Source organism: Colius striatus, chromosome 4 (genome assembly GCF_028858725.1).
Source record: "Colius striatus isolate bColStr4 chromosome 4, bColStr4.1.hap1, whole genome shotgun sequence".
Lineage (NCBI taxonomy): Eukaryota > Metazoa > Chordata > Aves > Coliiformes > Coliidae > Colius > Colius striatus.
Window position 1 is genome coordinate 76,529,681 of NC_084762.1, and position 26,646 is coordinate 76,556,326.

At 41.6% G+C, this 26,646-nt stretch overlaps 1 protein-coding gene across 2 annotated transcripts in view; it reads left to right on the plus strand.

Moving 5' to 3' along the window:
- Window positions 1-1,798: 1,798 nt before the first annotated feature.
- The window catches only part of FZD6 (frizzled class receptor 6), a 30,035-nt gene continuing 5,187 nt past the window's right edge, over window positions 1,799-26,646 (plus strand). Inside the window, exons 1-4 of one of the 2 annotated variants that reach the window (XM_061995257.1) lie at window positions 1,799-1,959; window positions 2,506-2,900; window positions 22,593-22,789; window positions 24,433-25,450. In XM_061995257.1, the coding sequence (XP_061851241.1) occupies window positions 2,721-2,900; window positions 22,593-22,789; window positions 24,433-25,450 (1,395 nt within the window). In that variant the 5' untranslated portion in view covers window positions 1,799-1,959; window positions 2,506-2,720. Of the gene's footprint in view, window positions 1,960-2,079; window positions 2,296-2,505; window positions 2,901-22,592; window positions 22,790-24,432; window positions 25,451-26,646 lie in introns of those variants that run through there. The other variant, XM_061995256.1, reaches the window with a different exon arrangement.

The window sequence follows — 26,646 nt, forward strand, 5'->3', positions numbered from 1 at the left end:
AGAAGAATTTGTCTACCCTACATACTGGGAAGCAGAGACTTTTCATAGACAGTCCTACACTGCTAGTTCTGCTGCCATTTCCATGAAAATGCCTGTAGAATAAAACTAGAAAGAAAATTCAGTAGAAATCTGCTGGAGTGTAAATCTGCACTGAACATGTCCTGCCCATGCAAGGTTTCAGCATACTTGAGGAACCAGTGGTATTCCTGTTGCAGAGAACAACTTAGAAACTTCTTCAAGGGCTGAGTAAGAACTTCCCTAGGCTGGCTTCTGCAGACGCAAGATGAGGAGTCTCCCTTGCGTGCTCGTGGTGCTCTCCCTGTCAGGCCTGCACAGAGCTCATGAAAAGAAAAATGCAGTATTTCAAGGATGAGAAGGAGCTACTGAGACTAGGACAGAAGCCAGCTGGAGGATGAGAATGGGAGCGATGACAAAGGATAATGTAGGTGAGTGTTTTCATACACTAGAGCACATTAACTTCCACAACCTGCAAACAACATTTAATTTCACATCACCTGTGAAACCTGCTGGGAAAATGTTAGCCACCTCCTGCTTCAGTTGCTTGTTCATATGGCAAATTTAATTCCAGCTATCAAGCTACTCCATTTGCTCAAATGGCAGAGCGCTGTGGATCTGTGGCAGGTAGGTGCAATCCTCCTCACGATTCACATGGATGCTAAAATGGTTTCACGCAACAGAATCTGGAGGGGTTTTGTGTTCCTGTGGGGTGACACAGGAAATGATATACAAAAGATATGCATGAAGGGAGAGTTTTTAGGTGCTCATGGTCCTTTGAACAACCACGTGCAGCTTCACACTCTCCACCATCCACAGATTCTCCAGGTAAATGCACCTGACTCTGCCCAGACTACCTCAGGGCACACTATCAGAAAGGCAGCACTGCCTGAACATCATCAAACCATTTCTAAACATGGTTTGCATGTCTCGGCATCTGGCGTTTCCTGTTCCAGTCCTGGAGCGCAGAGTGAGTTGCATGCCTGATGAGACCTTGGGTGGCTCTTCACACAAAATTCGGTCACATCTGCCTACTAACTTTCAACATTCCTATAGTTAGGTCTCATTAGCTCAGGCCTGTGTTTGCAAACACAGCTAAGAGCTACTGGACACGTACTTGTCTGTTTCATGTGGCCTCAGCCAGCAGCAGATGTGGGTTCCGCAGAAGGGCAGTTCACACGTCCTTGAGGTGGGGCTCTGAAAGGCAGCAGTAGGCTGAGCACCATAATCACCAGTGCTCCTCCTTCGTCTGAATACTCATTTCCCTTTGTTCTCACCTCAGCATCCTTCTTCTTTGCAAACAACCTGAAATCATTTCCCTTTACCTCCATCAAATTCAGTCATTCTACATCGACTTTTACTATCAATCTTCTCCTCAGCCATGGCCTGGTCAAACCAGCATCCGCTCCCCTCATCTCACGAGGATTCGAGCGTTTTGCAGGGCCACGGCAGCGCTGGCACGCAACCCACCGGGCCCTTACACCTGGGAATTGCTTCCACGGGCGGGACAAGCTCATTTCGCGACGCTTTCAAGTCTGTAAAACTCGGGAGTTATTATCGAATATTTTTAATCGAATATTTTTAAGTCCCAAATGCCGAGGGTTCATTGGAAAGGCTTTTCGTGCCGTGTGTGCCTGTGCTGCCAACCCCGGTCACTGTCTCAGTCCCGCCGTGAGACGCCCCCGGCGCTCGCACCTTCCCCCCTCGTCCCGCCCAGCCCCGCCCCGTCCCGCCCCGCACCTTCCCGCCCCGCCCGCCAAGTATCGCGCGAGCGGCCGCCCGCCTCAGGACGCCACATCCTGTCGGCAGCGCGGGGCGGCTGCTGCCATCGCAGCCGCGGTGGGGAGGGGGCCTCGGCTGGGCCGGCCCCGCTGAGCGCGGCAGGCGAGAGGGAGCGCTGCCGCATGGTCCCGTCCGGGGGAGCGGCGCCTCCTCCTCCGAGCGGTGCGCGGGGCCCCGGGGCAGTCGCCGAAGGGGGAAGCGGCCGTCGGGAGGCGGGTCCCGGCGAGGGGGCGGTGAGGGGGCGGCGGGGGCGCGGCCCGGGCGTGGCGGGGATGTGGCGCCGAGGCCGCGCCCGGCGAGCCCCGGCTCCTGGGCCGATTTCTCGTCCCGCTCCCCGCCCGGCCCCGCGGGCGCCGCTTCCCAGGGCGGGGCTGGGAACCGAACGCCGACAGCGGGGCATTGAGAGCAGCGGTGGCTGCGGAGCCCGGGCGGGAGCGGTCGCCAGGCACACTGCTGCCGGCGGGAGCGCGGGCTGCGCCGTGCCCTGGCCCCGGCGGGGTATGCGAGGGTCGGGGGCGGCCGCAGGCGCTGCCCGGCGGAGCGGGGAGGGCGTGCGGGGAATGCGTCGGGGCCCTGGCCCCAGCGGGAGCAGCCGTGCCTCCGGCAGGCTTGTCAGCAGGCCGAGCCCGGGCTGGGGAGGGGTGGATGGTTGCGCTCGGATCGTTTCTGCTGTTAATGACTCTGCCCTGTCTTGTTGCGCTTCTGCAGTGTACAGGCTCGAGGAAGAAGGGGTTTCGTAAAATCGCGTCAGCCGAAATGAGGAGACACCGAGAACGGTGGTGAGAAGTCAGCCCATCTGCAACACCGTCCATGTCCCTGCCTTGCACTGCAGCCAGTGAAGATGCGTGTTTCTATCCCTGTGCAAAGCTGGTCTATATAACTACTGAACAGAGCTATGTGCTGAAGTTGGAGATCCTGTCAAAATGGGAGTACTTTTGTTCTCTGCAACTTGCACTTTGCTTCTGACTCTGGTGCGAGGGCACAGTTTATTCACATGTGAGCCAATTACTATTTCCAGATGCTCAGGAATGCCTTATAATATGACCTTTTTCCCTAACATCATGGGACACTATGATCAGGACATGGCTGCACTCCGAATGGAGGTAAGTTCTACTCCTGCTGTACTATGTAAATGGAAACACTGTGAAACAACCTGTTCTTGTCATTGAGAAATGGTTTATGATATCCTTTGTACTGAATCAGAAGGCAGATAATGCTTCATGACTAGATGCTTCTTTAAGTCCTTCTGGAGTGTACTAGAGCTGCTTGGGTTTCTTTTAACCACTGTATGAGGGAGCTGTTGACACCCTCACTCTTTCTTGGATCCACAAGAGCAGAAGAGGAATGAGTGTAGCACAGCAGTGTGGCTGTTTGACAGAGCTCATCACATGTAGCCCAGACACCTCACTGATACACAGAGAATTAGTGATATCCTGACCTGCCTGAACTCAAGGAGTGCAAAACTTTCCTCTTTGTTTCTCTCTTATGTCCACAAAGGAGAGATACTTAAGCTTACTGTTAGCCCTATTCTCCATTGTGGCTTTTGCATTCTGTTGTTTTCTGACCGGATGCTAGAACTTGTGACTGAAAGAGCAACTTTCCTGCTTTTTGAAAGTTTTTTATTTAATACAAAGCAAACACTTTTCTCACCTGAACCGACTGTAACATATGGCTCGCTTGAGAATATGCCACCTTGTGGAAAGGCTTTGCCGGTAGCAGTAGTAATAAAGGGGAAGAGCCTCTCTAGGTGAGAGGCTTGTAAAACAAGTTTTAAACCTGTTTTAGTAGTGGCTTTTCAGTGGTAAGAGGAGGGGGAGCATCTTAATGCAGGTCTTGAAAAGCTTACTGTCTTGTGCTGTGCAGAGAGTGAAACACAAGTGAGTTAAAAATGAAGAAGTTTCTGTTTTAAAAACATATAAAAATCTAGGTTGTAGTGTAAGTAGCTACTGTTGCTAAAAATCTCATTTGCATGTTCTTTACCGAGCTTGGAGGAGGAGCTTGGTTCAGCTGCCAAAACATTTTTTAGTGTTGCTTGGGATATTTGGGATTCCCTGTTTGGCCTCCAGCTGCCAGCCTAGAAGGGCACAGGCTTTGGTCTCGCATTCTGTTTGCCAGCCTCGTGTAGATGTGTGAGAAATTCTGGTTTCAAATGTTATGATGCTGGTTTGTAAGCAACTGAATGAAGCTGCAGATCTTAGTTAAATTGTGGACTTTTAAACTGGAAAGCAGCCTATAGCATTGAGTTGTAAACTCTGTGCAGTGCCTTCTCCAGTCATCATTTGGCAGGAGTGCTTTCCACGGTGTTTGCTACTTTATCTTGTCAAATATGCTGTTAGTTCTTACTTGGTGTGTCTTAACTACAACTGTTGAGCCAACTGTTGTCAGTATTCATGTCTTGCAGTTATGCTGCTGTTACTGCAGAGAGACCACAGAGCCATTTTTATTAGTTTGCTTTGACAGACTTTTCTGAACTGTCAGTAACTTGAGTTTAGTGCATGCCTTCTGTGTGCCTTCAGGAAAGTTACACGCGGTCTACCTGTTCTCACACAGCTACTTCAGAAAAACTGCCTGGCAGTGAGTTTTGTTTTCTCTTTTTTTTTTTTCCCTTTTTCCATTTTGTCTTCCTAAAAACCGCATCTGACTACTGCAGTCGCTGATCGCTACTTGGCCAGCTAACTGGGGGGCTATCTGGAACAGCAGTGTCTATTAGGATTTGATTTCCCTACCTTGTTGCATTTGTTTCTTGGTGTCCTGTCATTGCCACTGTCTGGCCTCTAATTTGGTTCACCTCACTTCTCTAGTGTTGTGCAGACATTTCTAAACTACCGAACCTGTATGTGTGCTGATCTGCCTACTTTCATTTGTGATTCAGCAGTGTTGACTAACTGCTTGATCAAACAGAGTTTTTCAGGCAGCTGCTTTACTGGTGAAAGGATAGGGAAATTTCCTCCCGTTCTGTTTGTAGCTTGTGTTGAATCAATTTCTAGTGGTTAGATTGGTGTTTGTGTGGTAAGTTTGTGGAGGTTCATTGCTTGGCCTTTTTTCTGAGAGAGACCAGTGTGTGCCAGTGTCACACACTTTGATGTGATTTTTACATGGTGTTTGGTAATGGCACCAGTATAGGTTGTCCATGGATGATTGCCACAGGGAACTTTCTTGGAACTGTCAAAGGGTTCTGCTTTTCTGGGGACTTGGTGTTGCAGCAGAGGAGGAGGAACTATTTACTTTTCAAATATGATTTAATTTCATTTTGAAGCAGGTTGGGAGGTAGAGGAGAATTCTGTTGTTTTAAGAGCTTGAATTTTTCTGTAATTGGTAGACCAAACTTCATTCATACCAAAGAAAGAATTTTAATAGCTTGTTGGTTAAAACTTCTTTCTTTTGATCCTCAGTAGGAATGCTTAAAGGCTTTGGTTTTTAATTCCATCTTGCTCTTTCCCCACCCTTCCCCACAGCCTGTTCTCAAGACTGGGCACGACTTTAGGATGTAAACACTAGGGTTTGACATTGAAGCTTATAATATTTTCCTCACTTTATCTTAACTGACTTTGAGCAAGCTTCCTAGTCACGTAATGCCAGGGCACATGGTGGAGACTTCTTTAAGAAATCCAAGTATTTTATGCAGAAAGGGCCTTGATATTAGTTCTCTTTTCTACTTCTATTCCCCTGGAGACTTCTTTGCATTATTTATTTGGAATCTTTGCTTGGAGAAAGAATAAAGGTTTGTCAAGGGACAAGTCTTACCTGAAGGTGAAGTTCACTCTCTAAAACTGTAGTTCCTCTCTCCTATGACCTGCTCTCAAGGGTCTACAGGAGTTTTGTGCTATGGGGAGTCTTGCATAGTCAAAAGAGCTGTGCTTTCCATCTGCTGGACCACAAAGTCTTCTCTGCAGTTTCTCAGCTTTCTGGAAAAGTGTTATCAGCATTTCAAGGATGGTGTCTTCATTATGATCCTCCAGGAGAGGATGATGTGAAGCAATTGTCATCCTCCAGGAAATCAGCTGATCTGTGGTCTTACATTTCTGCCACATATATCAGCTCTTCATAATCATGTGCTATAAACCAGAAGAGTGAACTGATTAGATCAGACTAACTCAATCCTACAGCTTCTGATATGGGTGTTCCGGCTACTGATGATTGCCCTCTGGGATCTTATTTTCTGCAACAGAAACTTAGTAATTTCAAGTTATTCTCTCCATCTTCCTCACCTGTTTTATTTTTATTCTGGTCTTTCAACTTGGCAAATTGAGTTTAGGCTACTTAAGTTTTATTTTACGATTGGATTAGTTTTGTTTATGCAACAAATAGTGACTTTTAGGAAAGTAAACCCAATGGCTTTGTGGTGTGAAATTTTGTGTATGTTAGCTAAACAACTGCATGACAGTGGAATATAAGTATTTGCAGATATTTACTGTATAAAGCAGTTTACAGTAACACTGCTTCTGTTGCTGCTAGCTCAGTTTGGGAGGCTAAAGGTCTAGGGTTTGTCTGGTGAGGAAAATGGATGGACACAGCAGAACAGCCAGTTTATTACAGCTGTACTTAAATAGATGTAAGTCCCCATCATAGTCATCCACAAAACCAAGTTGCTTGTAATTCCAGAGTAATTCCTACTTTAACTATCCTGGAATAGGTTGTCAACATCAGGCTTTATTCCAGCAAGGCAGAGAATGTTACTGTGTTGTAACTCTTTTTTTCTATCTCTTAATCTGTTCTGCTGTAGTTCTGGAATGTGTCCACTGTAGACAAGCCCTTAAAACTTCCTGACCTGGATAAGATCTATGGGTCTGTAGAAGCACAAAGGCAAAAGGCTTGCCAGTGTTTTTAAGGCAGACTACACAAAACATTGGAAAATATCCCACAGAGAACAATGAAGTACCTCAGAGAGACTGGAAAAATGATTCAGTTGTGAGTTTTCCGTTCACTCTGGGTTCATGACTGTGTGCCAGAATATGTGTGTGTATGTCTGTGGAGAGTTCAGTGCAACTGGCTGCAGCACTGGAGAAATTGTTTGGGAACTAGGGTTGGTTTAAACTAATAAAACCAGTTTGAAGTGGATTGAGAAGTGTCTTCAGAAGCTTAAAAATCTTAACTCACAGAACTTCTGTATTAATGTAATCACTTAACTTGCATCAACTAAATATAATTTTACAATTAATTCAACATGAAAGTACTTTAGAAAATGGAAAACCTGGTGTCTGGCAGGCTTAAATCAGTACATATATGTGTGTATTTACACACAGGGAGGAGGAAACTGACACCTTCTGTAGCTTGTGAGTTTGGTGGAAATAAACACTTTTTTGTGTAGAATGTGGCTACTGGGGTGTTCTGCAAAATAACACAGGTGCAAATTTCCTGTAACATTTTAAAGGCAGGCATCCTGCTGCTCACATTTACTCCATGTAGGCAGTGTTTGGTGTAGTACATTACACTATTACTTGCAGTTTAAATCACTCTGCTCTTAATTTTTTGGAAGCTCAGCTTTAGTTAAGAAAACAATTTAGGTTTTGTCCCTGGTGCTGCTTAAGAGCTGAAGTTGGAGAAAGGATGCATAGGTGTGGACAAGCAAAAGAGGCTCTTGAATTCATGTTCTGGTTATAACATTTTTGCTGCTTCTTTGCCATATATCACTGGTACTAATGGACAGGGAAGGCTTCTGTAAAAAGGGGGAAATGTAGCATGCTGTACATTGTATGTTACTTGAGATAAAGACAACTTTTCTAGTGAATCAGAACAAAGTGGTGATTGCACAATATTTTGATATGGCTTAATTGTTAAATGAAAACTGGCAAAGTGTATTTTAATAGACACTTCATATGGATCATGGGAAATACAAAACAGTACAACTGACTGCTGTGCTGGGTAGATGTCTAGAAATAGAGTCGTTGGATGCAAATAATTTTCTTTTTAATCCCAGAATGATAGGGGTTGGAAGGGGCCTCTAAAGATCATCTAGTCCACCCCTCTGCTGAAGCAGGTTCACCTCGATCAGGTCACACAGGAACATGTCCAGGCAGGTTTTGAAAACTTCAAGAGAAGGAACATCACTATGTTGCTTGTAGAAAAGTTCTGGCTAAGAGGTCAAAACCATGTCATTATACACGTCTCGGTGTCATTTTGTACAATACTGTACAAATTTGGGATGGATGCTTTCACTTTTGCACACTCTTGGTCTCGAGTGTTCCAAGGAAATGTAAGCCATCGTTAGTTCTTATAGCAACACGTTCATAAACCATCTTTGCTGATTATTCCTGTGGGTACACTAAATTACAACCACTAAAAGTGCTTGTTACCTGTAGTACTGAGGCCATTCATCAAGTATGCTTAGCTTGTGTAGGATTAAGCATTTTGTTAACAGCTCACATCAATGTATTGGCCCACAGCAGCTCTGGCAACAGCATCTCGATTGTCTTGCAGGCATTGGTGAGCCACCAAGGTATGCTTGTAGGCATCTGTGCAAGGCTCATAATGCTTATGTCCTTTACAGCTCTAGCCTAAGAATGGAGGAGGATGCCATACTCTTTCTGAAGAGGTCCTTGTGGGGTTTAGGTGCCTTCCTGCAACCAGGAAATGCTGTTTGCCCACAGTGTTGCATGGGTGGTAGGGCTGTACAGAGCCCAGGCCCTTGGAGCATGCCAGTGGCAGTGGAATGTGAGGTTAGTTTTCTGTAGGCAAGTTGGATGTGATGTCCTGGATGACAGCTTATGGGTGACACAAATGGTCCAGGAAAGGAGCACATGGCAATGTGACAAGGCAATGATTAAATATGTCAATTTCTACAACTACTGTTGTGTCATCTCAATAATTCTGTACTCCATTCCAAAGCAGAGGGAGTGGGAGCATTTGTGTCACAAAGGTTTCTACTTCTACTCTCAATGTTTGTTGTTGATTTGCCTCCATTTTGGGCAAATATGGCTGCACTATCTCCTCTTGCCTTTTTGGACATTTCTGAGTATTGTATGTAGCTGTGATTGCTGCATTACAGTAGTAACTTAGTTGCTGGAGGAAAAGATGCATCTGTCTGCCCTCATCTCCCAAACTACATAGTGGAGATGGGCAGAGACTTGCTTGCTTTCTGCTTAGCTATTGAAGAAGTGGAGGTGTGCAGAGGAGCATTAGAGCAGTGTAAGTAGCTACTGTAAAAATGGGGAGAGAAACTTGCTATAGTATAGAGGCACAGGGACCAGGCCTAGATAATGAGTCTCTGCAGGACAGAAAGGATATCATCTTACTGAAGATACCTCTCTTTTCCATCCCTGTAGTGAAACACACAAGAGCTTCCTGGGAAAAAACCAAAACAAAAAACCTAAACAACCAACCTCCATCTTTCCTGTGCTTAAAGTTCTGGTAGATCAAGTTCTTTCAGAGAATAACCACATCCTTTTCAGTTTGGCTCATACTATATTCCCTAGAGGGCCTGCATAACCAGATTTCTTCAGTACCAGCAACTGCCACTCTCCTGTTCACAGAGCATGTGGTATCCAAGCTCTCCATGTTTATTCTGCATAAAAAAAAATGTAAAGCAGCTTTTCAGAAAGTATCTTTATCCATGCAGCCCTATGATGGCCTAGCAATACCCATTTACCCAGACTTCCAGCTCTGTACTGCTCCACATGAGTCAAAGCTTTTGCTGGGAAGGTACAAGGTGCACCATTTTGAGCAAAGCTTAAGAATCCATCAGGGTGAGGAATCTCTCTGGGGAGTATGCCTGAAGCTACAAACAAAATGTTGTGTACTGAAGGTTAACGTGGCCCACAGATGACTAGATAAAAGGTTATAAGAAAAAGTATCTGAGCTCTTGAAACAAGAGAAATAGGGAAGATAATGGCAGGGCCATGGCCAATAAAATGGGCACTGGGGTCTAACAGTGAAACACTGGCTTAATACAGGCACTCAGAACTGAGGAGGACAGGAAGGGTCTCAGCAGATACCTTGCTATGTTGAGTGTGCTACCTACCACTATCCCTTGAATGCTTAGGTGACCGTGGATGGAAATGAATAGCAGTTGTAAGGTTGGAGGTCTCTCTAGGATTAGTTTAACTTCTTACAGCCCTTCATGCATCTGCCCCAATTGTCACTATAGTCAGCAGTCTGGCAATTGTGGAGGAAAATGGAAGGTCTGCTGCAGAAATTGCCACCTCAGTCCCATGCCTAAAGCCTTGTGATCCTTTGTGAGTTGTGGGTGGTGTGGACCAAGGGCTACTCGAGTCCTCTTCCACGTCCTTTGTGGTCAGTGACTACTTGCATGGTGTAGTTTCTCTGTTAGCCTTCCCCAGTGCTACCTCAGCTGCAAGGTGCTACAGTATTGCCTTGGGGGTGACCTCCCCCACCTCCAGTGTGTGCAGCCTTTTGCTTGCAGCAGCCTAGGACTGAGGTGCTGGGGTAAGGGGGAAAAGGAAGAGAAAGAGGCATGTTGCCTCTTATTTGGAGGTGGATGCATCCTCTTTATCAGAGCCACTTGGGAAAGTGAAGACAAGGAAATCTGAGTCCTTGACTGCTTGAGAGGTAACAGTGCAATAATATGGCTTGTGGACTCCCTCCAGCGCTCATTACTCATGAGTGAAGATTTCTGCAGCATGATGGAAATGCTGAGGATGTACCTGTTTCTTTTAGACTTCCTTCTGGGAGGGGTAAGTGAAAACACACAGTAGGTTGTCCCATTGAGCAGTGATAAGTTACTTCTTTCTGTGCTACAGAAAGCAATGAACTGTTGGGAAACTCTCACCTTTGATTCTTTGATACCACTTGCAGGAAGAGGCAGGATATTTAAAGTGTCAAGGATTTGGGTAGAGATTTTGGAGGGATGGAGGAGAGACTATGTGAGGCAGTGCATGCAGAAAGAGACTGCTGTAGCAACATCATTAGCTTTAAGAGATCCCCTTCTTGTCTTTGGGTATCTTGCATTTGGAGGAAGTAAGAGGTGATCATAAAGTAATGGGGTAAAATAATTTACTTCTTTCTTTTCCACCTGCCTCAGCAATGCTTTAGCATTTGGGTATTTCTTTATTATTTAAAAGCAAGCTGGATTTCTTTCCTCTTAGGATGGCCTGTGTCTCAGAATAAATAAAAATCAAGAGTAAATAAAGGTTAATAAATAAAAGTCATATAATGAAGATGCATAAATATCTCTCCAGAGCAAAAATCTATAACTACTCAGTTTATAATTGTTTTAGACATTTTATCTTCATTAAAATAAATTTTTAAAATTCTACAAAAGACATATACAACCCTCTGTGGAAGGGAAGAACCATTTCCCACAAATACTTGGGAATGAGGTATTGTTTTGTTTTTTTTTTTTCAAAAAGAGATTTTACGTATCATTTTTTTTAAATCTGAAATGCTACTTTTCCTATTACAATAATGATCTATTTTAAATAAATATTAATAATAATAACAATAACTTTTAATGTTTTCAAGCTGTAGCGAAGGTGATAGTTACAGAAGGGAATTTAAAGTCTGCTTTTTCATTTTGCATGCACACCGGTCTTCCCAGAGGCAATGATTTTACAGAAAATTACTCTGGATAAAAATTGATGGCAGCTGTGGAATGCTAGGTATATAGAAAGCTGGCTGGCTACATGGTGAAAGCTTCTCAAACACAGACAAACTGAGGCTGCCATCCAGTTTTCCATTGTTCTTTTGAACTGTCTCTGGTTTGTGGTTCAGACTCTCAGGTCATTCGTTATTAGTGCTTTGTCTGACTGGTGTTGGTCTGTGTTCCCGTGTCACTGAGAATTCATTCAGAAGATCCTCTCCTCCTTGTCAAGCCGTGTGCATGGCAGAAGTGACTTGTGCAGATTTTCTAGGGACTAAGCCAATTTTTTTTGAAGGTCAGGAAAGTATTTGATTCTGTACTGCATGAAAACTGTTAAAATCGCTAATTTCTGTAATCTTTTGCTAATCACTTTGTGATGTAAGAGACGATGACAGTCAGGCATGCACATGTCAGGGGACTGAGTTGAAGCTCATGAAGCTGCAGTTACCTTCCTTGCCACCTGTAGTTCTTAACTCTGTGTTCTGATTCTGATATTTCCAGTTGGTCATACCTTGAAACACAGATACACAATTTGGCTGTCCATGAGACAAACTGTCTCGTTTTTAGGAGATATAGGTAAGAAATCAATGAATACAGTTACTTTTTGTTTTGTTGGATTTTTAAAGATGAAGATAGCAGTTTTGTTCCCTGTTAGCATGAGAATTAACTTTTTAGGTCATGAGATTTTCCACCCTCTGTATGGTATCTCTACTCCCACCTGAACAACAGCATGGCTAGCCAAGGTCTGTGAAGGGTAGAAAACTTGATGCAGGCAGCAGTGTGGCTTTCTGCACTTCCTCTAGTCAAAGAGGATCAGCTTTGAGCCAAAGGTGTTGTGCTGTGTAACTGTGTCCCTGTGTGGACTCTGAGCAGGATCAGCAGCCATGTAGAAATGACATCTGGCTTGGCTGATGCTGATCTGTGCAGAGCTGGTTCAGGTGCCTTTGCATCCACAGAACTGGCTTTCTTGCCATCCCAGTAAGTCTGTGATAGTAAAGGGCATCAAATGCTCTGGTATTCTCCTAGTGTTAGCATGACTTGGGTTTAGAAAAGGGGAGTTAAGTAACTTGTAGGGGAGGTGACCAGTTGTCCCTTCCAGACTGAGTTGGCGATGACAGGTAGATCTCTAACTGCAGACTGTATGAGCTTCCGACACAGAAATGTTTCTGTATTTTCTCTGTTGATCCTTTATCACCTTATTTAAAATACTTAAATGCTGAGTAAAATAGAATCCCCAATTTCTCTTCCATGAGCATAGTGACTTAAGCTATCTTTAAGACTGCTTATATTTTTATATTATGGACTATCAAAGCGAGTGTCCAAAAATAGATCCCTGCACATTTTGAGAAGTAGTCTCTTGCATAAATGCTGCCATGGAGTGTGGCATTAGTTGCCTAAATTTTGGTGATATGTACTGTTTGCTTCCTACTCCTCTTGAGCATTTGGTTCTGGTTGTGAGGTTATCCTCTGTGTGCAGTGGATGCCTCTCTATGTGGACAGCAGATAGGGGAAACTGTTGTGAGGACTTAGTGAAGTGCAAGGAAGTTAGGCACCACAAGTTTCTGTTGCAATAGCAAGTCCCCTCTCTGGATCTGACCCTTGATTGCTTTACATGATGTTGCAGAAGACTGGCAGAAGATTGTTTGCTATGGTCAATCCTACCATAACTGAGATTTTCCTGATGCAGTTTATGCATGGAGTAGGCAAGGAAGAAAATACTTGGGTAGTGCTGTTCTGGTAAAGTGTGTCACCACACCCACAAAGACGGGGAAACATGAATCTGGTCTGGAGGTTTTTTTTTTTGGTTTGGGAGTTTGTTATTGAACCATTGCAATAACAACTTCTGCTGGAATTCCCTGCAAGAGTGGAGGTTTTTTTTATAGGTAGCAGGCAGTCTATCAACAGTATTACTGGTAATCTTCTAAATTGTATTCTATGCAAAAGTTCAGTACTAAATCTATTTACTCCTGTAATACATGGCAAATACATGAAGAATTTCAGATTGAGATTCTTCTGCTACCACAGTCCACATGTAATGAACCTCTGTCTAGACTTAAGATGTTTGAGTGCCCACAATATAATTTCCTTCAGTTAACTAGTATTTGTCGTGTCTTTTATGCTTTGTATAGTATACATGGAGATAAAAACATATATAATTGAAAACTTTCTATAAATAGTTCAGTTCTGTAGTGCTTGGGAAAATTTATGTTTGGTTTGGACTGTAAATTTCAGAGGCTGGAATATCTATAATTTAGATCAAGCTATAATTTAGGTTAGAGCCACAAAATGCTGTGAATTTTGCAAGCTATTTTGGGAAGCATTCAAATACTTATGTTTTAGTTTGCTTCAGAATAACTTCTTGGTGAGATGAAATATTTCTGTTTATGTTGTTTCTAACCTTTGCTGTAGTTCAGAAATACAAGAATATCTGCATTTTTTATTTTGCACTTTAAATTACTTAAAGGGAGAACATGGAACTAAGTTGGTTTACTACAAAAGAAATTTTGTAGTTGTTAGTTAATGCAAAATAGTCTGGAGCCCACAGAAGTAAAATGCAGACTAGCCTACTTTATCTTTCTGTGGATATGTGTACTGGCAATAGCAAGTTTAGTGCCCAGTTGTGGTGCTGGAGTACTTTATGGGAGTTTGTTTGGGTTTTTAAAAGTACTTGAGTGCCTTGCTGCTTTACTAACCTTTGAAAACCTTCCCCCATGTGTCTTGTCCTTAGCCTGGTTGGATTTCTCATCAACTTGAAATAGCTAGTAGGATGTTTCAGACCTGAATATTTACATACATTTTTTAATATATGTATATATCTCTCAAAGTATATTGTGTGTGTTGGGGTGAATGATGGTGAAGAGTTTGCAAATATGCTCACGATGTTGTTGCAAATTACTGAATGTTTAGATGATTAATTCAGCTGATTGAGCAGCTGCACAGCCTGAGATCTGAACCCATCCTTGCCTAGTTTAGCTTGGAGTTTCCAGCACAGTTGGTTTTTTTTTAAGATGGGCTGCCAGCTGACTTTGCCTTCTGAAGGATGATGCTTTAAGTGTTGAGCAGTTGGCAATTCCCGTGGCTGTTCAGCTGTTGGATGAGCAGACTGCTGGGAACAGTTCAGTCTATCAACTGTTGCACATCAAAGTGTCCCCATGCTTTGATCAGAGCCTTTTGAAAGTCCAAGTGCATGTGTTGCCTTTGCTGTTCAGTTGAAGGACAAAGATGGAAGCTCATGTCTTGCCCTCCTGGCCAAGAATGCCAATGGGATGGGATGCATCTTGATGGGATGCATGAAGAAGAGTGTGGCCAGCAGGTCAAGGGAGGTTTTTCTCCCCCTCTACTCTGCCGTGGTGAGGCCTCATCTGGAGTCCTGTGTCCAGTTCTGGGCTCCCCAGCTCAAGAGGGACGGGGAAGTGCTGGAGAGAGTCCAGCACAAGGCAACCAAGATGATCAGGGGACTGGAACATCTTTCATACGAGGAAAGGCTGCAGGAACTGGGGCTGTTTAGTCTGGAGAAGAGGAGACAGAGGAGACTGAGGGGGGATCTTATTAACATTTATAAATATCTGAAGGGTGGGTGTCAGGAGGTTGGGACATCCCTTTTTTCTATAGTAGCTAGTAACAGGACAAGGGGTAATGGGATGAAGATGGAACACACAAAGTTCTACTTAAATATAAGAAAAAAATATTTCACTGTTCAGGTGAGGGAGCAGTGGCACAGGCTGCCCAGGGAGGACGTGGAGTCTCCTTCCTTGGAGGTCTTCAAGACCCGCCTGGACATGTTCCTATGATACCTGATCTAGGTGACCCTGCTTCTGCAGGGGACTTGGACTAGATGATCTGTAAAGGTCCCTTCCAACCCCTACCATTCTATGATTCTATGATCTTTGCAAACATCTTTCGTTGCAGAACAGCATTTTTGGTCCACTGTCTTATGTACTACCTTTTTCTTTCTTCTATTTTATTTTTTAGATTACAAGAGTGGCCTACCTTCTAATACCACAAAAGAGTTCACTCTTATCTGTATAAATGCTAAATGAATTACATTTAATGAATTACATTAAAATGTTTGATAAGCTTTTAAATGAAACATAATTTGCCTTAATTCTTTTATGAAAACTTCAGAAAATAATGCTATTTTCTTTAAAAGCAGCTTATTAAAATGAAAGCCAAATTGACGTGGTGTCGATTTGCTTTTGTCACTGTCAGATTAGTATGCCCTAATGATGTCTATTAAACCAGTATTTGTATCTAAAATATTATTATCAATGAATTTTAGTCCTGAAAAACTTATATTGTAGTTACCTGTGGTTTAGAAAATATAAATTAGGACTGATAGTTGCTACTCTATTATTTCCCACAACTCAGGTAGTAACATGGAGTATGTGGGCCCCCAAATTAGTTCATGCCATTTTCACTGGTAGTTTAAAGGATGGTTGACATTGCACTAACATTCATGAGCTGCACCTGCATTTCTGTTTTGCAGCACTGCTGTTACATAACAACTTCTGGCAGACAGGTAGCAACAAGACATTGACACTTAAATCGTGTTAGTCTCCTGCAAAATAGTTTCTAAATCCTTGCATACCAACTTAAAAGCGTCTTTAACTTGCCTTGGGTCTAAATCCATGAATGTAACTTGCTTTGAATCTAATAAAACTTGAAACTTTCATCTTTCATTTAGTTTCATATGTCGGGACATTTATTTATCACGATTTAATTAATTATATGTGAATGAGAAGTTGGGGAGTCTTGGCAGCTGGTTCACTGTGGCCATTAGCAAATTGGCACCTTTGCCAGCCATTTGAGAACTGTATGAAGGCATTACTCTCTCTGGGTATGATACTAATCTCCTTCACATCCAATCCAGAATAACTCTATTGACAGTGGTCTAGGGTTAAATCAACCATGTCATACTTGTTTCACCGTCTTTAATTGCAGCAGATTATCTTGTTATGAAAGTGATGTGGTTTTGCCCAGCCATCAATGAAGCACCATGACAGTCTCTTGCTCACTGTCCTCCATCTACCCCTACGCTTGTTAGGATGGCAGAGGCCCCAGCGAGATGGGAGGAAAAAAGATAAGCAAGGTTGTTGTGGATTGAGACAAGGGCAGGGAGGGCTCACTGCCAATTATGATTCCGGGGCAAAACAGACTCCAGACATGTTCCTTTGAGTCAAACTGTACAATTGCTCAACACTGAGACAGTTGATCCTTCTCCTTGTTTACCTTGCTTAACCTCAGTGTTAACTAGACAAACTAAGCTAAGTGTTTTAACTTGGTAGCTAGACTTGAGTGATCAGGAGAGTAGGTTGTTAGTGACATTAATCAGCAGAGTACAGGAGAACATTTTCACTTGCTTGTTTTAACATAAGTTAGTAGTTATTCTACATCCTAACCCTAGAGACATCTAATCATCTCTGGTAATACTTTACGATAACACAGAGATAAGGTGGGACAGAACATCTGCACTGTCTAGCAGGAATAATGAACTTGTTTCTGTTATGTCGTGGATTTGTAAACCCACTAAGTACAAATCACAAATGCATGCTGAGCACAAGATTTCCAGCAGTTCTAGGTTGCAATTTACTTGTTAGGAAAGTGTGTTTAAGAATGTGTTTGCACCTAGCCATCTATTCTGTACTCTGCACCATTTGTTTTCAGTCATCTCAGTCATGTTACTGTTTTTAGGACCACAGAATAACCAGATTTCTGAGATTAGTTTGGCTTTGCCTCTGGAGAATATATGACATTAGACATACTTCATAAAGAATCATACTTCATAGGAATTACCAAGTAAGGTGTTGGTGTTTTGCTAAGTGCAGAGGATGTTTTTCTCACTGGCTAGTGATGTTCTGCTCCCTCTGGTATTAGATCCATGGTGAGTTCACACTTGCTTCCCTGGGTTCAGGGTCTGAACGACCCTTTTGCACTGGGAGGTTTGTGTACAGGGCATGTGCCCAGTGCCAAAACAGTAGAAAGTCTGCAACCCACAGTCCTCAGTTCTTCACTGCTATTGCTTGATGCAGTCGGTCCCTCTTCTTTTGCTACAACTGTTATTTCTTAGGGGTTTTTATGGTAGATTACTAGCATATTCTAGTTTCTCTCTTATTTGGTTTTGTTTCCTATTGGCAGAAACATGAGAGTTTTTGTTGTAGGATTTATATTGGCTACTCTAGATGGTCCTGCTCTGGCAGGGAGGTTGGACTAGATGATGTTTCAAGGTCCCTTCCAACCCTTAAGATTCTGTGATATGAGGTCCCATTCTTTGTTTTAAGAGTCTGATTTTACTCTAGCAGTGCCATCACCAAATCTGCAGGTTTTCATCTTTACTCTTCATGTGACAGGGCAGTGGTTGCTAATGCTAGGAATGCCAAGTACCTCCGTTTTCTAGAAGAACCTGTTTTGTGTGATTGTGCCACCTGCAGATCCTGAACTTCTGAAGAGAACTATGGTACTAGATTCTGAGTTTAATCCCAGACTCGGATGCTCAAGACACAAGTGTGTACTTGTGTGCAAGTTAGCCAACGAATCACTTAAAAAAAGTTTGGTAGTTGGGACACCTGTGGCCCAGATAATGCAGCCTTGAAGCAACTGACTTTTACTGTCAGTGAGCTTGTGAACTCTGCTTTACACTTTTTGCTCACAGGCCAGGCAGCTGGAGCAGAAAATACTTTGGTTTTGCTAAGGTTTTGCTTTTATGGTCCGTCAGGAAATGCAGACCTATTCTTTTCTATAACATAACATTTCCAAATTGGCTAGCTGGAAGGGAAGCCCACATTTAAAGATACCTCATTGTTTTCCAAGTTCCTGGTCCACTTCCCTACTTCTTTTGCTGCTCTTAAATGGTAAAAGTATGCAGTTTCTGAAAATAAATCTGTGCTTCAAGCACACACAAATCGGACTTGTAAAACAAAGTTTTGCATTTTACAGGGTATTTTTTGGTTGAGAGAACTTATTGCATGTAAAATCTCTTGGAATTTTTTGAGGGACTCAATACATTTATTGAAAGGGGTGGTTCAGCCAATATAGTACAGTTTCCAAAAAGGCTTTGACGTGGCCATAACCTATGTTAGTAAAAGAAACCATGCTGTTAAGCCAAGGAGGACTTTCTTTACCCATGCCTGCCTAAAGAGCAAGAAAAGTAGGAGTAAATAAATGTTTTTTGAAGAATATTAAATCATTAGCTGATAGTTTCATCCTATAGCAAATCAATGACTAAAGTAGTTCCCTCTACTCATGTCTACTGAAGCCTCTGATGCACAGCTAATTCATAAATGCTTTACAAGAGGGATGGATAGTGAACTTCCTGAGGAAAAAGAAAGAGTTGCAGAAAGGTCTTGCAATAGGTAGAATTGGACAATATAATGGTAGGTGAGATTTGGTGTTTATAAATGCAGAGTGATGAATATGGCGCAAAATAACCCCCACTATCCATACAAGAAGATGGGCACAAGTACTATATTAATTACTGTCACTCAGAAAAGAGTTTTTGTTTGCACTGTGGCAATGCGAGTTCAGTGTTCAAATGTAGTCAAGGCAAGTAGAAGGCAAAGTGTGTTATGAAAGGAATAGAAAGAAAAGTTTAAAACATTATTATGCTAACACAGAAATATAATATTTAAATTATAACAGGATGGCAAAATTATATGGAAAAAGTAGAGAGTAATCCGTAGTAATCTGCAAAACCAGGAGTCACAATAAGCAAATAAAATGCAGCATTTTCTCAGTAGTGCCTGATTAAGTTATATGCCATAACTTACTGCCATAGTATTTTACAAGGGCCATAAGTGTAAATGATTGTAAAAGGGATTACGTGTGTTCTAGGCAGAAAGGAGGTCTGTCAGTGCCACAACACCACTATGGTATTACACTGTGGTGGTGGTGTAACCTGCAGCTGGCTTCCTAAGCCGTTGATTGTAGGAAACTAGGAGGGATGTCACCTTATCTACCCTCCTTGCTACCAGCCGAGGTAAGGATGGGGTGGCCAGCTAAATGCACAGTTTGTCTGCTTATGTTTTCAGAACATCAGACTCCCTGCTCTTATGTTCATGCTTTCAGGTGTCAAAAGGTAAGTATTTTTAGCAAGCTGAAAGAAATATTGTAGGAACAATTAGTCTTAGCAGCCAGGACCTCAGATTTTGACTCTAATTACAGGCTGAGCATAGCTTTCTTCCTGAAATTTTGTGGTTTTTGTATTTATCTGTTATGACAGTTTTGCATTTAAATAGAATAACAGTATTTAGCCAATGACAAAATGCTGTGGTAAAATTCTTGCAAACATTTAATTTTCACTAATTATCCTCTTCTGGTATTATTGTGTAGTGATTCTTGTGATGTTTTAGATTTCAAATGTCTTCATATGATGAAAACCTCTGTTAGAATTGTAAAGGTTTGGTTTGTGTCCTGACTTTCTCCACCAGATATCACTTTCTTTATGTGTTCTTGCTCTATCAAGGAAGCAAACTTACAATGTGTAACCTTGTTAGCTCTGTTGGAAAATGCTATTTAAAAATTGTTACCAAGATAGCTAGTACAATACCTCTGTAGACAGAGTTAATTTCATAGATATGAATACCGTGGGTTTTTAAAAAAACTATTGCTTTCCAGGGAAAATGTTGCTGTTTTACTGGTACCCTGAAACTCGCTCTAGAAAGTGAATTTTATTTCATGTCAATTGAAATGAACTGTGGGTAACAAAATGGAAAAAAGACAACAATCAAGAATATTTCTGCAAGACCTAATTTCAAAAAGAAACTTGATTTCTGTAGGAGTTGTGCATGACTAACTAGGATCTTATCTTTGTTTTATCCTAAGTGCCAGGAAGAACAGAGCTAACATAAATTAACCATTGGAGCAAATACAACGTAGTTGAAAAGAAAACAAGCATCATAATTAGGCAAAGGAAATTTAATTCATTTAGGATTAATTCCTGACTTTTTTTTTTTTTCATCTGAAGCCATGTAGAATTTAAGAGGTAATCCCACTTTTGAAACTGGAGCACATTATACCAAAGCTATACCTCTCTCCTTGTCACACAATACTCCGGTCTTGGGTTGCTGCAGTGGCAGCTCAGAGCAGACATCTGGAGGGGATCAGGCTTCTGTGTGCCTGCTGTTAATGGCATCTGCAGATGCAGCATGCAGCTGGAGTGCTCTGAAGGATAATGCCAACTTTTTTTTTTGCTTTTTAATAAAGCATTTTAATGTCATTCTTGCTCTGCTTTATCTTCTTCCTTCCTCTCCTCATTCCTATGATTATTACAAAGGTCCCTTGAGGATCTGTAGACATTACACTTGAAAGGGGAAAATTTATATATCATTGTCTTTTCAGCTGCATGCTCATTAGTAAGACTTGCTCTTTGGATATGGAGATATATAGATATATTAAAAAATATGTATTTGGGATACTTAAAAGCTGACAAAACGATGCCATTCTGGACTCAGAAGTTAATCCTTCCTTTACCAGTCATTGGTTGAATGCTTGAGAGACATAGCTGTTAAGAGCAAAGAATGAAATAAAAATATTCCTAAATAGAAGTATTACTAAAAGATTTTCCCACTTTGAAAGTTCCATGCAGTGGCCCTACTTTTCAGTACATTTCAAAGAGTGTTAAATATTGTTTCAGCTTTCCCAGTGCATGATTTGACTCTTTACGTGTGATACAGAGGTTTCCTTTTCCCAAGACACAAGAAGTGCTTCATCACAAAGCCTACTTACAAAGGACTTAGGCTGTCATGATCCCACTGATGGGTTTCACCCTTAGCCATTGGTTAATTTCCTCAGGACAGTGTTTAGGTTAGCTGGTTTACACAGAATCAGAGAATGGTGAGGGTTGGAGGGGACCTCTAGACATCATCTAGTCTAACGCTCCTGCTAAAGTAGATTTCCCTAGATCAGGTCACACAGGAACATGTCCAGTTGGGTTTGAAAACCTCCAGAGAAGGAGATTCCCCACCCTCCCTGGGCACAATGTGCCAGGGCTCCATCACCCTCACAGGAAAGAAGTTTCTTCGGATATGTAAGTGGAGCTTCCTGTGTTCCAGCTTGTGCTGGAACACAAGGGGTAACGTATCCCTTGTCCTGTCAGTGGGCGCTACAGGAACAAGCCTGTCTGTGTCCCAACACTTCCATGTGAGTCAAACAGCAGCACACTGTGTACTTCCCTGTGTGCTGGCAGTGCCTGGCACCCTGTGACCCTAACTAGTATGATCCATGATCTAGTATCCATTTGCTCAGAGTTACCAACAGGTCACTGACACGTGGTTGGCTTCATTAGTTTTGTTTCTACTTGCGCACACAAGGGCCTCCTCGCACAACCCCCCAGCTCCTCCGCTCCCTGTTGGCCCCCATGTTTTAGAGGCCATAGCCAACTTGGACGTACAAGAGAGATGCAGGTAGCTTATCATTGTGGGCTTCCTTTGGTAAGCTGCCTTTACAACGGTGCAGCACTTGCAAAAATGACCAACACCTTTTGGATTGTCTGAGGTTTGCACATATAGTAGTATTTCAGCTAAAATAATTATCCCTAATTAAGAAGTTGAAAGAATGTAGAGAAGGAAGGTTGGGCTTTTTTTTCCCCTTAAAAGTCTGTCTATAAATGAAGAATTGAATGAACTGAGGAGGGAGAAAAATGGTTTGTATTAAGCTTCATTCTATGAATTCTTTACTAAGAACAGTCATCAACTGTTCAATGCTTGGTAATACAGGTAGAGAAATTCTCAGTCATGTTGAGGTTTTTGCAATTGAGTGTTTGAAAAATGTGGAATAATTATATTTGGAATACATTAATCAAACCCAAATCTCTAGTGTGAGGGAAGATGATGAGTGCAACACACCACTTAGGACTGAAAATGCGATGTAACAGAAACTGCAGGGGAAAAAAAAAAGTCTCAGGGTATTTATTTAGAAGCTGACTGGTGAATGTGGGAACTTAATGTTTTACCCTATCATAGAATACATTTTAAAGTTCTTGGGCTTTTGTAATACCTTTCAGATTTCTAATACTGTCAAATAGGAAAAATCAACTTTGAGTAGTTAAATTGGCCAAGATACAGAGGCTGGGCTGGAAGTGCCATCAGAGCTTCTCATTGTGCAGGCCACTGGGTTTTACTTGTGCACATCTGCTGAACAAATACTGTTTTCTAGTATTTCTTCAAACCTACAGGGGAACACGTGAGCTATAGCGATAAAAGTTAATTTTGGTGCCTTGAATTATCTTTTTAAAATTGCTAATTAAAGCCTTTTTTCTTGCTCTTAGCCTTTTCTTACACTTATGAATCTTCACTGTTCGCCAGACGTCCACACATTTCTGTGCAAAGCCTTTGTCCCTGCCTGCCTGGAGCAAGTTCACGTGATTCACCCTTGTCGAAGCCTCTGCGAGAAAGTGTATTCTGACTGTAAGCAGTTGATAGACACTTTTGGAATCGCATGGCCTGAAGAACTGGAATGTACCAGGTGATGTATTTTTCATGTTGACAGGTGGTGGGGGTTATATTTTGATATTTGACCTAGTTTGTATTGAAAATCTGAGGCAGAATGTTAAATATCACCTTGCTGTAGCCTCCTCACCACTGGTGACCCTACAATGCTTATGCATAGAGCTATATTTTTATTAAAACTTCTTAATTATTCAAATCATCACCTGTATTTCTTGCTTGTGTTTTGTTGGGTTTTTTTACAACAAAGTTCTGCAGCAGTTCTTTTCAGCATTCAACACATGTCTTAGAAGAATTGTTTTGAAAAATTGGCAAAATGGCAGGTGGATTCAATTATTTAATGTCTTTCAAATGATACTTTAAATCAGATTACATTTTGCAGGAATTGCTGCAGCTTTAAATTATAACTGCTGGCATTTACTGAAAATGAACTGACTCTGTTCATATGTGAAATGATGTCTCCCCAATAGCCAACACAGAGGAGTCCACGTAATGATGGATACTCTTACGAGAGCAGAGATCTCACTGCTGGAGCCTGTGGAAGAGGAGCTGGCCTGAGGAGAGTGGGCAGTAACTGGAATCCTGAGATTCACTCTCTTGTATTCTTGCAGATGTACATAATGCCCATTCACATGGGTGAATAAAGTTTGCACTGTTCCTGTGCATACTGCTCCAGCCTCTGGTTAATGAAAGAATCTGCTACAGAATCAGTTTTCCTAATGATTAGTCTGGATTTATTTGGACAGCATGATAATGCAGAGAAATAAAAAACTGAAGGGGTTTTTAGCTCAAGCTGAGCTTGCAAACTGACATTGAGGGACTTGTAATAATGTTTGACATATAGCAATTCTGAGATAGTGGAATCTTACTTCAAAAGGAGGTGTGTGAATTGTGTTTAAATCCATGCTTAAGCTCAGAATGCGTATACATGTAAATCCCGTTTTGACCGAATGCTTACATGTTTGCTATACTTATGTAATCTAGTCTGAAGATATGTCCAACACTGCTAATACGATATTAGCCATATAGAAAGGTCATATGTTGTGTCCGAGTAAACCCTTGAGCAATTTTTAAGTAAATGTAATGAGACTAAAAGAAAAAATGCTAAAATAGCAATCATTTGTTACAGTGCTTTTCTGCTTTTGTCTCTTTCAGTTGAGTAGCTTTATTGTTTCAACAGTGAAATATCACTATAACACCAAAAAGATAATAACCCTGTACTAGTCATAAATGAGTTCTAGAGACTGTCAGCCTTCATTTTGTTCCTCAGTTGAAGCTTGCATTTTGCCAAGATTGTTTGTTGTCTCCTGCAGTTGGTTATCTATATTTTAAAAAAATATTTACAGTAGGTGTTTTTTTATGTATGGATGGAAAATTTTAGTAGAATTTAAGACTAAAAGAATAATTGCAATATGAGTAGTTTCATAAACAATAACACAACAGCTAAAGAGCAACAGTTGAATCGTTGTTTGAAGTCTTCTGAACTGAAAATACTTGAAGTCTCTTTAAATGCCAGCTGATTTTTTTTTTCCATAATGATGCATTATCTGTAAAATTTAGCAATGCTTAGAATCAGATTTATTTTTTAATATATTTCTTAGAAATAACTCTGGTTGAGAATGAGGGATGTTAAGATCTTTCCCCTTCTATTTATTTATGTAGACTAGTCAATTGTGATGAGACCGTTCCTGCCACTGCTGCGGTAACCGCAAATGTCCATGGAACTCAGAAGACCCAGGTGCAGACCCGAAGGGACTATGGATTCTGGTGTCCACGACACCTACACACTACCAATGGACAAGGCTACAAGTTTCTGGGAATTGATCAGTGTGCACCTCCGTGTCCCAACATGTACTTCAAAAATTATGAATTGGATGTTGCGAAAAGCTTCATTGGAATAGTTTCGATCTTTTGTCTTTGTGCTACGCTTTTCACCTTCTTAACTTTTCTGATTGATGTTAAAAGATTCAGGTACCCAGAGAGGCCCATCATCTATTACTCCGTCTGTTACAGCATAGTCTCTCTCATGTACTTTATTGGATTTTTGCTTGGGAACAGAACTGCCTGTAATGAGGCAGATGAGAAGTTAGAAATTGGTGAAACAGTTGTTCTTGGCTCCCAAAACAAAGCCTGTACCGTCCTTTTCATGGTTTTGTATTTTTTCACTATGGCAGGAACTATATGGTGGGTGATTCTCACAATCACTTGGTTCCTTGCAGCGGGAAGGAAATGGAGCTGTGAAGCTATCACACAAAAGGCCATGTGGTTCCACGCTGTTGCGTGGGGAATTCCTGGTTTTCTAACCATTATGCTCCTCGCAATGAACAAAGTTGAAGGGGACAATATCAGTGGAGTTTGCTTTGTGGGTCTCTACGATGTGGACGCCTCTCTGTACTTTGTGCTTTTGCCATTGTGCCTTTGTGTTTTTTTCGGCCTCTCTCTCCTCTTAGCTGGCATTATTTCTTTAAATCACGTGCGGCAAGTCATACAGCACGATGGCAGGAACCAGGAGAAGCTGAAGAAGTTCATGATCCGCATTGGAGTTTTTAGTGGCTTATACTTGGTACCACTTGTAGCACTTCTTGGATGTTACGTGTATGAACTGGTGAACCGGAAAATCTGGGAAACCACTTGGGTATTTGACCACTGTGACCAGTACCATATTCCTTGTCCTTATCAGGCAAGTAGCAGTTTTCTTTATAAATAACACTGGAAACTTAATTAGCAAAAACCCTTAGGCATCACTGTATCTGCCATGCAGTTAGTAAATTGTTTTCACACTAAGTAGTTGGCTCAAGAACATGCAGTGATTAGTTGCTTTTCAAGTCAAAACGGGTGGTATGATACTTCTGCTTTGAAATTTTTCACTAACCAAATTGATAGCACTCAGCAATTAAGTTCCATCTCACACCTCTGAAGGGAATATTTGAACTTCATGCTACAAATCATGTTTGGGGGGAAGATAATCCTTCGCAGCATCTGTTCCTAAAGTAATTGCTCAATATTTGAATGCCTAGTTCAGAACCCAAGTAGCTAAAGTGACTTTTCATCAATTTCAGTTGAAGCTGAAATAATGATTCTTGAAAATTCAATCTAAATTGGATTTAAAATGTTGCTTATATCCATAGACTTAAAATCACTTTCTTCTTTTTCTTTTCTTGAGTGTAGAAGTTTAAAACGCTTGAAATTGCAAAGCAAATTGCCAGTATAATTTTTTCAACAGTAGCTGTCATTTGGAGGCTTGATTTTCAGTAATGTGAAGATATCTTTGAAAAAACTCCAATGAACCAAAAAGCAAATAAGAAAGAAAAAAGCAAACAACCCAACAGCACTTTAAATTTCAGAGGTGTTCGTATTTAACATTTGACTCGTAAAAAAACAACGTCCTTGGAAACACTTTTCTAGTAAATCTGTCCATGTTGAGTACTCCCTATGGATTAAATCTCTTGTAAGTAGATAAAACACCCTGTAATCACAAGTAATTTGTGGTTTGTTTCTTTACATTTAAGAACAAATGTAAGACACCATCACCATGAGAAACCCTGGTGTCTTGTCATGTTTCATTGCTTTGCGCTTAGCATCCATGTTTTTACTGCAATAAAGTATCATTAAAATAGAAATATAAACACAGACATTATAGAAGGTTCAAGCCTTATCGTTCCACATTGTTAAACATCCTCTGTGTCTTCTGTATTGAAGTCAAAGTAAGCTGAGTAGCACAGCTCAGACTTACTTGCTTTTGCTTCCATTACCATTCTTAACAAGTGCACTTTGTGTTCATGTATCAACCTAAATGCTCCAAAACTTAGAAGGTTGAAAACAATGCTTTTATGCTGTTTTTACAACAAAACAAACAGAACAACAAACCTTATTTTA